The sequence below is a fragment of the Sander vitreus genome, chromosome 3 (assembly GCF_031162955.1).
Source record: "Sander vitreus isolate 19-12246 chromosome 3, sanVit1, whole genome shotgun sequence".
Classification (NCBI taxonomy): domain Eukaryota; kingdom Metazoa; phylum Chordata; class Actinopteri; order Perciformes; family Percidae; genus Sander; species Sander vitreus.
The window spans coordinates 20,229,820-20,243,156 of NC_135857.1; the positions used below are offsets into that span (position 1 = coordinate 20,229,820).

The following is a 13,337-nucleotide window of genomic DNA, read 5'->3' on the forward strand; positions in this document are numbered from 1 at the left end:
AATCTCTAAATACTCACTGTACACTACCTGCTCAGCACCAAACAACAGACAAACTCAGTAACTAGCAGATGAATGAAGGGGAACATTGAGCAGATAAAAAGCTAGATAGACGTTCTATGAATGCTAATGTTCTTCCCTATCTGCTGGATGTTTTAAATGAGCAACTGTTTGCTAACAAGTTCACCATATCAACTCAAAAGAGGATGATACATTATGTCAGTGTTGTGTTCAGAGATTGTTTCTGCTGTCCTCAAGTGGCCAAAAAAAAAATCAGTAACTGCATGTTTAAGGATTTACTGTAAATCCTGCATTAGCAGACACAAATCTTATGGAAAAGTGAAGCTGTTGCATGACTACTGACCACTTCACGTAATCATATAAATTAGTCCACAGTAGTACAGGTGACAAAACTCATACTCGGAACCATCATCACTGGCACTCCATTATGGCCCCGTCCTGCGCCATCACTACCACCACTGCAGCTGACCTCATCAAAGCTGGACGACCCATGCTGACCTCATCAACACTGCGTGACCCCCTGTGACCTCATCAAAGCTGGACGCCCCATGGAGCCCTGAGGGCTGACGACAGGCTCTAAGAAAACACCCCATCCATTAGGGTGCCAAGAGCACTGTAAATGTGGAGTGTCAGCGCCAGCCATCTTCACTGTCATGCCCAATTCTCCAACCCCCCACCGAAGCTACTCTCCGGACAATGGAGCTGCTGAACCTCCAACCCTCCCAGCCACAATGTCCGCCCACATTGGCTGGCAGCAGTGACAGAGGGGGGTGCCGGATGGGGAGGCCTGCTGCAGGATGGGACTCTTATTGAGCGTTTGAGCGATGAGCCAGGTCATCACATCTACCCAACTCATCCATCATGCCCCACAAACAGACACAAATAAAAAGGACACATTCCTGCCTCCGCTCCCATTACCACATTCAAGCCCTCTCCAGCCTTTTCTCTCGTTCCCTCTCTCTATGCGAGCCAAAGCCTGAAGGAAAAAAGAGGACCAGAGTTCAGGCTCTCACTCGCTCTTGGAGGCCATGGGAGCGCCAGAAGAAAGCGCCAGGTGTTTTCTTTTTACTCTGACTCTTAGTATAAATCCCCATTTGGGCCAAAATGATGGGCAACCAGAAGGACTGTATGGAGTAGGGAGGCGTGAGGGAGATGGGAGACAGAGGATGAGCAAAATGTTTAAGTAAAAATAAAGAGAGACTGGAAGACATGTCAATCCACATTGTAGTCCTTTATTTCTTAGTTGTTCCTCCCACAGTATTGAATTGAAATGCATAACAGTTACATTGTAGAAAGCATTAAAACAAAGTACCTCAACTTGCTGATTACTTTTTAAAATCGATTATAAACAAAACAACGACATAAACAAAGAAAAAAAATCTGGTCCCTAAAAACGGGAGAATAAATGAAAGTAATCTGTTATTTATCATAAATTTGGCACAAGGGATTAACATGAACCAAACGTCACACAAGCTTGCAGACAACCGTAGAAAATGTCAGATACAGATCTTACCAGACCAATCATGCGTTTATGAAGAAATTATACCTGGCTTTTTTTTAATATCATTCTTTCTATTGTTTTTCATTTTTTACAATTGAATCATTAAATTGTCATAGAAAAAAAAACCTAAGTAATATCTATTCATCGACCGGTTTCATTAGAAGAATAAGGAGTGAATTGTATGTTTAATACTATCCGGCACTCAAATGTAATCTACAAACCCCATTGAACTCTGGGATAGGCCCGGTGAGGAATCTCCTCTTCACCTGGGCTAAGAGCAGTGCTATTCAGTAAACAAACTACAGTTTGCCAAGAAATAAATACAAATCTCAACATACAACAGCAAATAACAACAACAACACCAACAAATAAATGAAAACAAAATCATGATTGTCTAAAAATGAAAGACATACGAGCATGGAGTAGCTAACGACTAGCATTCAGGCTATTTAGTGGTATTGTTGGACTAGGATGGATTCAAGGGTTTGGAAAAAAAAAGACATATGCCCTTTACAGAACAACAATTAACTTCAGCACTGGCTACTTATTTCAGTAAAAAAAAAAAACATTGTGTTTTCTTCTCTTCCACTAAAAAGACAATCTATTTATATCCTTTCACAGATAGCGCAGGCGGGCAGGATGGAGTGCAGTGGAGAAGAGTTGGTAGACACTTGTGTACAGTGCTATGATTGTGCAGACACACGCAGCTATGAAAACGCAGATGGGAAACTGGCCTGGTTTCAGTTTAACAATTACTTTTTTGTATTTGTTCTTCAATGACTTCAGTGATATGAAAGCGTTGCTAGCGCTGTCCTTACATGGAGCGGTTTTCATTTGAACTGAGGTTGCTAACCCCGCCCTTCATTTTTATCATCAAGTACATATATTTATGAGAAACACCTGTGGATCTCTGGGGGTTAAAGGGAATTCTTGTAATATATTTTAAAGATACTTTTGTCAGATGAACCAGGGCTCTGGCTGTGTGGTGTAAAGAAGGCTCTGGCTCTAGGCGTAAACTGGCTGTCTTAGAGACACAACCAAACTCACCCTCTAAGCATTAAATGTTTTCCCTGCGTTCTATGTGCGGGGCAATAAATGCAGTCTAGCAATGATACATCAGCACATCCATCTTCCATGTCCACCAGCTGCCTTTGCTGTGCAAAACATAGAAATTCAGCAGAATAAATACAGCTATTATTACTTATTATTATTTTCACCACAATGATCATCATTGCTATCATCCTGGTTGGTGTTAATGCAATTCAATTTTAAGGTCTCAGAGGGACATTTTGCTCTCTATCTGTTGAAGGTTTTTAGGGCTGGGTCTAGGCTGGGTTCTGCATGGACAGAAACCCTGCTTTGTGTGTGAGGCACTCCGCTCAGCAGTCAGATGGGCCGTGGTTCTGCTCAGCAGTCACTCTGTGGACGATCAGGGGCCACCGCACATAGCCCCTGCAATGGGCTCCCAGTGCCATAGGTCAGGTTTGGGGGTTGAAAGGTGAAAGGAAAGCGCAAAGGGGTGTCATCATACGTGGCTGAGAGACTGGATGGCACTGGATTCAGCAGCAGCCCGTGCCAAATTGTGCCACATGGTGGCCGGGGTGTGGGAAGCTGGGTGGAGAGAGTCCTTTTCAGCCAGAGATAGCATCATGGCGTATGCCTAAGGGAGAGGGAGATGGATTATATTTAACTGTCATCCTTAAATGCAAATATGTATGTGCATTGTAGATAAACAGGCATACATGCATGTAAACTGTCAATGTTGTTTTACCTGAGACTTAGATTTCCTAAAAAGTGGCTGTTTGACTGCGTCAGTCAGAGAGGGGGAGCCAAACGATGCGTCATCCTCATCTCCATCACTCAGCTCGCTCTCCTCCAGCTTGCGCATCTTTGAAAAGTGACGGATATGATCCAAGGCTGAGTAGCCACTCTGCTCCTGCTCATCCTTATACCTGAAGGTCAAACATAAAAAAACATTAAAATAAGGCAATTTCTAGATACTTTTGATTGCACATCATCATTTACACAATGTCAAATTCTGTTTTAGTTGCATTGAATTTACCTCCTAGGAGAGGTTTTGCAGTTGAGGTTCAAGTCGTTGGGTCCACTGAAGTCCATTTCATCTTCTATGTCATCACTGAGGCTGCTAGGAAGCACTTCGTCTTTCTGTTTCCCAGGGGTGTTGCTAGGCTCTTCCCCTTCTTCTTCATCAGCACCAAGCTCCTCCGCATCCTCATCTTCCAGGTCACGCGACCCATGGCTGGCCATCATCGGCTTCTCTTCTTCAAATGGACCGCCATTTAACCTGCAGACCAGGAACATTGATTAGATCAGTACAGCTTGATAAAGTAGTACATTTTAAGGAGGAATAAATTACAGTGACATCTCCCTTATTAGCTGTGCCTTTTATAAATAAACTCCTTTTATGTTTAAGACAGTAATCAAGAAATTAGGAATTCTTCTGGTGCTTGTTAAATAAGTTACATAAGGAATAAAAAAATATATATACATATGTTTAGCACATACTGTATACTGGGTGCAGTCTTTTGCCTTTTGTTTTTAGTTTCCTACATGTTCTTCTGAGAACTATTTCTCTTTATAAACAAAAAAAAGCATATGGGATAAAGAGCAGAGAGAGGTGGATCTGAGGCAGGACATGGCAGCTGAGATTGAGAGAGCCGGAATCCCGTTTGTCATCGAGGCTCTGGAGCCCCTTTGGGCAGAGCAGCTTTGGGTTGATCGTAGCAGCACTTAACTGGAGTGCTTCGCCTCTCTCTTTGTTTATTTTCTCTACTATCTCGTATTCATCTAATAGGCAAAATATTTAGTTGACAGCCCCATTTGGTGGGAGAGTTATGAGAGTGTTGCCAACCGGCTCATTCCTCTATCCCTGTGGAGGGAGAGAGGGCGAGCTATCCAAACTGCCTGAGTCTTAATCTGTCCCTCTGTCTCAGCGCCACAGGAAACCACCATTTGGTAAATCATCTGGAACCACATTTAGACTGATTCACTAATTACACTCTGGGACGTCTTTCGTCAGCCCCCAAAAATGCCATTTCTCGCACAAAGGATTCAGAGGTGAGGACTGAGAACTGGACGCAAAGAAGTAGATAGATAGGAAACAAAACACATCAAGCACATCACCACATAATTGTAGGGTGCTTATAAACAGGATACCTGCACTGGATTTGTTAAGAGATGCTTTTGAGCATGCAGTGACTTTAGAGGAAGTGGAGAGAGGGAATTATTGCAGATTACCTTTTAGCACATACAGTATCTACATCATCTTTTCTCTTTTATCAGCAGCTGATAATATTGTGCTTTGGACAGAGCTCCCGCTGGGATGGAGAGTTTGAGGCCGAAAGGTATTAGTGCTTGCAGGGCTGAGAAGAGGGACTCACTCCAAAAGAGAGAGCTAGAGCTCCATGATTAAGAAAACAGATTCACTAATTACACTTTCAAACGTGGTAATTTGCTGGGGATAAAGTATCTATCAGAAGTAGTCAGGAGCACAGCACTTTGAAAGGAAACACGGGCCGACCCTTTGAACCCACCCCCTCTACCCTCTTCCTGTAGGCAGACATGTTGGTTCCAGATGTGGTGGGCTAACTGCTGCACTCCCCCTCCTGCTTCTCTCCCCATCCCTCTGACGCTCTACCGCCCCGGTCCTGCTCTCACAGGCCTTCTGCACAATCATACACCAGTCTGCGAGATCTCTATCCGCACTCACAATCTGCCCTGTGATCACACCAACGTGAGGCACGTGAAAACAAACTCAGAGACCTGAGCAGACCTCTCAACTGCTATCCGACCTGATCACAGCTCCAAGAATTTATTTGCATAATGCTTAGACGTGCACACAGATATCTGTTCGTACGTGTGGCCGAAAGGCAAGTGATATAAGGAAAACCTGCTATTATCTTAAATGTCATCACAGATGATTGCTCTTTACTCCAGACCTCTGAGCATGATGTTATTATTAACAATGGCTGGCTGTGTGGTATGAAAATGCAAGTTTAAAATGGGCTGATAGCAGTTGACCCATTATTTATCCCTATTCAAGCCTGGAGAGTCCTTTCAAAGTCCAACAATCCTGATGTAGAGACAATTAATGGTGGTAATGAGGGCCAGGGGCCTTTTTCAGGAGGCCTCATTTGTCCCTGCTGCAGAGATGTGGTGGGTGAGAAGCCTGGATAATATTTGCCTATAAACATCTTGTTAAGCTCTAAACAGACAAGTCTTCAGAACACATAAAACTGTGCTTACCCTTCCTCAGAGGGGTCCGGTGATGTCTGGTTCTGGCCTGTGTTGCTAATGAAATTTCTTATTTCATTAAAATAAGAGTCTTCTTTGTCATCCAATATGGCACCGCCACCGTCCAGTTCAGACTGTGGGGACGACATTGCAGTGCCTGCAGAAGAAAAAATATTCCAGTTCTGATTCTGATATTTCAATATAATGAGTATTGCAAATATGCATTTCTAAATGATGGCTGTGTGTCCATTAAAACACACGGTTTCATAGTTTATTAAATGATGTTGAGAACTCGTCATTCTGTATCTGCTAGTTCCAACGCTTCAATGGAATTACAATGAGTGAAATATTCATATCCAATATCCAATTTCTTCCTAGTGATGTAATCGTGGACCCATCACATCATAGGGGGAAAACTGTATTGTGTATCAGGTTCTACACATTTCAGTGTAATTCTCCGTGACAGATTTGGTATCTTTGGAAACCTTGACCTTGATGTGAGTTTTGACAATGCTTGGCCACACAAAATGCATTTTTAACGTTGGACCTACCAAAGTGTCTTTGAGGTTTAAGCAACAAATATTTTGTTATTTTAACTACTGTATGTTGAAACTGCTTTTCTGCTTATCAGTTTCCAGTCTATTATCTTTGCGTTGTGGGTCGGGGAAACGCTTGAGAGATGATTGATTTTGCATTTGATAGAGTGAACATCGTGTCTGATTAAGTGAAAACCTCCTACAGTATGAGGACTGTTGCTTTCAGCTGTTGGCAAGGTGTCACTGCTTGTTCTGCAGATTTAGAAGTCAGAGTGATGCAACCTATCAAACCCATAAGCTGTGCTGCTGATTAAAGCAGCTCATTCAGAAAAAAATATTTTGTGCTGTTGCAGAGGTAAATGACAGATGTATGTATTCTAATTTGTCAGCTTCTAAAATTGTTTCCAATCATGAGTAAATTTTTTAAATAATATTCAGCAGAAGGATTTATAAATACAATGCATTGCTATGTAACAAATCAGCAAAGTAGATCTAATTTCCTCTGATGAAATATGGAAAGAGGAAAACAAATGCTTGAAACAGCTGAGAAAACTACAATAATTTTGTTATCTAATAATCTTTCCACAATCTACAAAACCAGAAATGAACGCTCAAGAATTCTCACCGGACAGATTTCCATTCTCGTGCTTCTTGAGGTGACGGTCCAGGTTGGTCTGCTGACCGAAGCAACGATCGCACAAGTGGCACTTGAAGGGCTTTTCCTTGTTGTGGATGTTGCGAATGTGACGTTGCAGGTTGGAGGAGATGCTGAATGAGCGGTCGCAGTATTTACACCTGCAGGAAAAGTGGAGGCCTTTCACTTAAAACTATTATGAAATGACAAAAGCAGCTAAATACACAAGCTGCTAGTCATAAGTACAACTTTACTGCAAAATGAATCAGGAGCCCATAGTTTGTTCTGTGGGAAACATAATGGGATACATAATGTGGGACACACACACGCACACACACACATGCACACACACACACACACACACACACACACACACACACACACACACACACACACACACACACACACACACACAGTCCCAGCAGTCCCACAGTCCCAAACATGATGGAGGAGCTTGTTTAAGGTGAAACAGCTCTGCCTCTTATCTTGAGCCAGCGCAATAAAATTGCATTCTTCCCTCACAAAATAAGCACGCAACAGATTTGGTTCTAGCCCTGCAAAATTAGAGCCTCTTGCCAAGTTTCTTCATGCAAAATTATACGAGAAGATTACATCTTTTCTTCGGGTGGAATTAGCTCGCTCGATTGGCTGTCCCTCAGGAACCCCCCGGTTATCTCCACAAAAAAAATTACAATAAACAGTGGTGATCTTTAATAGCATGCCAGCGTGTGGAGTGCAGGCTATCAGGCTGGGGCAGTAGAGGCCTGCGTCTGTCTTCCTCTCTCCCCTGTGGTCAGCAGGCCTCCTGCAAGCTTTGGGCCAACATTCCACTACCTTAGTAACTACAAAGCAGAGCAGTGCTAGCCAGCGCTTACTCATTATCCCAATGTAGTAAATGTGCAAGATTCATTTTTACATGTGTACTGAACTGCTGCTGCATTGTTACTTCTACCTCAGCAGCACCTGGAAAGAGAGGGAGGGCAGGGAGACTTTATTACCAACGTTTCCCATGAAACTAAATGCTGAGGAACGTTGCATGCATCCTTTGTCTTATTTGCCAACTAAACTATGATTCCAGAAAAAAAGAGCTTAATCTTATGATAATCTTGTTGGTTGGCAAAAAGCCTCACTTGGTGTAGCTAGTGGGCTTGCAGATCACTTTGAGTCTGGTCTCATACGCACAAGAGAAATGACTACAGCTGCCGGGCCTGGACATCTGCCCGCTATCCTCATCACCCCAATTCTTCACCAAACTTCCTCTTCTCAGCTCTGCTCTTTTACCAGCCCTAAGGACCCCCCCCCCCTCCTTTCCTGTCACCCTGGCGACAAACACCATTTTTCATCAGGCAAATTATTTAGCAGCAGGATAATTATTCCAGGCTTTTAATGCATAAGAAAACACACGTAACCTCTCTTCTAACTGTAGACAAGAATTCCCTGGGAAAAGATCCATGAGCTGTTAACAAATGAGCTGCATCTCTCTGTCTGCTTGAGAATACCTTGTGAAAGCGTGGTTGTTGCTCTTACTCATATTTGTGGGGAGAGAAAAGTAGTTATTTACTGGGGAGGTGCTATTGTGCTATTGTTCTGATTCTTGACAAGACGATGATTTTCCTATATAGTGTTGTATGGTGTGTATTCTTGGAGGATAGATGGAGGGATGGTGGCAAAGGGCTAGAGAGGAGGATGATGTTTAGCTGAAATGTTGCTGTTGGACCGTTTCTTCCCTTATAACAGCTCAAATCAAAACTAAACACCCACATACACTTCTTCAACATATATACACACACAGACAGCTCCAAGAGACAGTACATGTGTGTATGTGGCTCTTTAAATCCGTAGAAATAGTCTTACCTATACGGTTGCTCTCCTGTATGAGTCCTGAGGTGGCGGGTCAGGTTAGCAGAGCGTGGGAATATTTTCCCACAATATCTATAAAGGAATAAAAAACGTATGGTTTACCTACATCACTTTAGTAATCTAAAAACCTGTGTAATTCTAATATTAAAAATCACAGTAACTCACTGTAACTCTTACTGTGACTACTGTAGTAAAGGAGAAAAAAGTCTCCAATAACAATATCAAAACTATTTGCTATAGAGGAATGTTAATTTATGACCAACATGTAAGCTCAAAATTGAAATAATACATGTCACACCAGTTGCCGTAGTTACCTGCATGTGTAGCGCTCCTTGCCCTTGCGCAGCAGAGTCTCTGGAAGGGCAGAGGGTGGGGCTCTGAAGTCAAACATGGAGGGGACGGAGCGCAGCAGGTCACCAGACTCTGGCTTCAGGGAGCCAAACGTCTCCAGCTTCTCTGCCATGTTCTCGATGGCCGACATCTAAGGACACAGAGGAGAGGAAGGACAGAGGGAGAGGTTAGCGCGGTGCATAAAAACACACTGAATGCTCATTGTAGCATTGCAAGTGCAACATGCAAAGCAAATAAACTAATTTATGAGTTTTATCAGTTTTAAAAGCTGCATTACTTATCATGATCGTGTCACAAAAACTACCTTGGACCAAACTGATTTGCATCAGAAACAAATAAAATATTATGTGTGAGATTTCACTTGTTTAATATATATAATAATAAAAAGAAGAAAATATTTTCTCAGCCTGGATAGTATAGCCATGTGGTTATACTGCAGGATGTGGTTGAATACATTGATAGCAGGATGCAATAAAATGGAAAAAGTAAAAAGCATTGAATAATTTAGACCAATATACTGTACTTGTAAGGGCAGACTGAAAGAATTACTGCAACCATACATGTCTACATTTGCTGTAAATGTCTTAATATCAAGTTCAAATGCCAAATATTTGATAGATGTGATTCTTCTCTACTGTTAAATGCTTCTTAGTGAATATATACATTTCTAGACAAATTTGTTCATAGCTTTGATTTGTTTGATTGACGAGCTTTGTTTACCGGCATCAGATCAGGTGAAACTAAGTGAAACAGATATTGGGAGCATTCTTATTATGACGTTCATCAATGATTCATGAATCACAAGGTTAAATCCCTGGTACAGTATCTGTGCATGGCAAGTACATTTGATACTGATTCATAACTTTGTAGTTAGTGTCACACACACACACACACACACACACACACACACACACACACACACACACACACACACACACACACACACAGGATTAAGGACTGCAGCCAATCTACTAATGAAGCTGAACATTTACTTTCATCAGGTTTTCTCCGAGGAGATATGTGGACTTGTCAGTTGGTCTGTGTGTGTGTATATGAACAAGAAACTATGTGCTGCATGGTGGCCGTAGTTGATTAATTGCCATCAATGTGTGTGAAAGAGAAAATATATGTATGTGTGTGAGAGAGAAGAGTGTGTAAAATATGTGTGCTTAAAGGCATGTGCGTAGTATGCGTGTGAAGTGTGATTGTAGGTGCTTAGTGTGTATCTGTGTGTTGTCAGATACATGTCCGTGTGTGCGTGTGTTTGTGTGTGGGTGTGTGTGTGTGTGTGTGGCAGAGGAGTGATTCATGTCCACTGCTGGGCTGTAAACTATTCTGTGCACAATGCGGGCAGACAGCACATTCGTCAATATGAAAGATGTTGACATTACTGATCAAGGGCCAGACACGGGTAATAATGATATCGTTGGGCTGAGAGGGGCGGGATGGGGTAGGAGCGGGGGCTGGAGGGGGAGTGAAGGGAGAACTAGAGGGAGGGGCGGGGGTGAGGGGGTCCCAATAGGCCGCAGGGCCTGTCAGCCCATCTCACACACAGACACACACACACACACACACACACACACACACACACACACACATACACACAGGAGTCCCCCCCCCCCCCTTTTTTTAAAGGGGCCACACAAATTTGCATTATTTTGCGTGTATTGAATTTTCAGCCTGTTTCTTATTCTTATTTCCATACGGCAACAAATCAATGGTGATTCGGGTCCTCCACCAGAGCCCTGCTCCGACTCTGACATTTCATCTCCTGCTTTCACCCCCTGTCACTCTCAGGCTTCACGCCAATATGGAGCAGACCAAGGGAAAAGAAACAGAGGAAGAGAATAGGAGAAGAAGCATGATGAAGGACTAGACGATAGGGGAGAAGAGTGGGAAGGAAGAGGAAAGAAAGAAAGAAAGAAAGAAAGAAACAGGGCCCGGAGAGAGAAGGGCTGATGGATGATGGTGGAGCCTTGTGTTGGGAGCGGCTGATTAGGAGTGACGGCTGAGTGTAAAGTTCCTGTCGCAGCCGTCGACGTTCCCACTGAGGGAGGATGTGGAGTGTCAGGTCCGTTTGATTATGAATATGCCAATGCTGCATGCCATGAATCAAAGGCAAGAGAGAGAACAGAGCCAGAGAGAGAGAGAGAAAGAGAGAAAGGAGGGCGATGGATTGAAAGATAGGCAAGGGGTTGTGGAGAAGAGGGAGGTGAAATGCTTTCATATTTCTTATGAATGTGCACTGTGTAATTCATCGGGCTCTTTTCAGGCACCAGAGTGAATTCTCAGTTTGTCTGCTTTGCTCAACAAGAACCCATAACTCTCGGGGACATTAGGTCCCCTAAAGCTGTCGGCAGTATCGAGCCTGTCCGATAAGACACTTTTTAGAGCTGAAACTACTCTGTCCCGGCTCCATCTCCTGGGGAATTCTGATCACCACCTCCACCCACTCATGCTGCTGCACTTCATTAAGAGTTTAATCTCACACCTTTGGTCAACCTTTGCCTCTGGATCCTAGAAATGATGGCATTACTATTATTATTATTATTATTATTATTATTATTATTATTATTATTATTATTATTATTATTATATATCAGTATTTGACTGGCTGTATGTGGCAGCAATAGATACTAGGCACTTGTCATTGGAACAGTGCTATTTTAGAGTTAATGTTTTCTAAAAAGAATTATCCTGCATATGTTAATATATGAACAATTAAGTTAATTAAGTTAATATATGAACAAGCAAGCTTTGTACATGATATAAATTAATATTTTCATATTAATATTTTCCAGTTCAGAACTAATTTTTGAAATCAGTGTTGCATGGCCCATGTTGATGGAAAAAGAACATTTTATGCTTTGGCAGACTCTAAATGGGTCAAATGCTTTGTTTGTAGTCAAGCAGTAAATGATTTACACATCCAATCCCATGGATTAGATGTATTTATTTATGATTAAAAGTAGTAACATGGGTGTGCCACAAATTACACTTTAAAAACCTTCGTCCATTGAGCCGTTTTTATGGATGGTGAGCCAGGTTCATTAGGCCACTGTTTGACAATGCTGTGTGAAATGTTCGACTTAAAGAACAAGAGGATAACATGGCTCCACATTTTTCTCTAAAGTGATTTTTCAAAGGTTTTATGACCCCCCTACTTCGTATAAGAGACCCCCCCCCCCCAACCCACACACACACACACACACACACACACATGCACCTCACAAAAACCCCTTGTGCGTCCCCCCCCGGGCAGTATGTGTGTGTCTGTGAACTTGCTTGTTGCTGTAGCGTCGCTCTGGGACCAGCAGTTGATTGGCTATCTTCAGATGTCAGTGATGCTGTGAGGGCCTTAATTAGTGAGATGCATTCTCAATTGTTGATCTTTATCGGGAACCAGATGTTTGGAGGGAAGCACTAACCCCCCAGTCCCACCGCCAGTGTCCCAAAGAGACTGTTACCCTTGCGCTGATGTAAAGCAGCCCCCCTAAACACCACCCTCGATCCCAACTGCCCCCCCCCCCCCATGCCCATTTGCAAGAGCTCTGCTTCATTCTCCAAATAAGCAAACACATATTCAGAGCTGCTGAATGGACACGGAGTATCTCGGCTGGAAATCCCCGCTTAAATCCCTTTATGTGAATCAGCAAGTGGATATGTCTAGATGTAAACACATCAAAAAGCAAGGCTCAAATACTCAAGGGGAATTACTACAAAATAATATAATATTATGTACAATATAAACATTCAGATGACATTTCTTTATATAAGAAAGTAGTTCTATGGCCAGAAACAGACAGACAAGTCCAGTCATTGCATGATGGTGATGGGCTAAAGCCATGCGAATGCAGGGTGATGTCAGTTGTAAACTGATATGCAGCCCATGCATTAATTCGGAGATGGGGTCTGTTTGGTAGAGATACAGACACATGGCAGTATTGTAGGTTAAAGAGGAACTTACCCAAGTTCTCTGATCTGGCAAACGAAACTGAGGGGCGGAACAGAAGGAAAAAAGAAAGCAGTCAGAACCAGGAAGTGGCGCATGAATCAACAGTTTTTGATTGGACACACATGGGTACAGAGGGAATGATGGATCCCGATGTGATTAACTTTAAATGAGCAATGAGCTGCCTATCTGCAAAGTTATGGTGCTGGAATTATAGGAGGCTCTAATAGT

The 13,337-nt window shown here is 42.7% G+C and overlaps 1 protein-coding gene across 13 annotated transcripts in view; it reads right to left on the bottom strand.

The window, feature by feature from the left end:
- Window positions 1-1,230: 1,230 nt before the first annotated feature.
- The window catches only part of mecom (MDS1 and EVI1 complex locus), a 132,491-nt gene continuing 120,384 nt past the window's right edge, over window positions 1,231-13,337 (bottom strand). For 8 of the 13 annotated variants that reach the window (XM_078246463.1, XM_078246460.1, XM_078246457.1 and 5 more), the window contains 8 exons: window positions 13,122-13,148; window positions 9,118-9,284; window positions 8,798-8,875; window positions 6,935-7,104; window positions 5,786-5,930; window positions 3,582-3,824; window positions 3,291-3,471; window positions 1,231-3,179 (listed from right to left, as the gene is read on the bottom strand). In XM_078246463.1, coding sequence (XP_078102589.1) covers window positions 3,045-3,179; window positions 3,291-3,471; window positions 3,582-3,824; window positions 5,786-5,930; window positions 6,935-7,104; window positions 8,798-8,875; window positions 9,118-9,284; window positions 13,122-13,148 — 1,146 coding nt within the window. In that variant the 3' untranslated portion in view covers window positions 1,231-3,044. The remainder of the gene's footprint in view (window positions 3,180-3,290; window positions 3,472-3,581; window positions 3,825-5,785; window positions 5,931-6,934; window positions 7,105-8,797; window positions 8,876-9,117; window positions 9,285-13,121; window positions 13,149-13,337) is intronic. The other 5 variants (XM_078246467.1, XM_078246466.1, XM_078246464.1 and 2 more) reach the window with 1 other exon arrangement.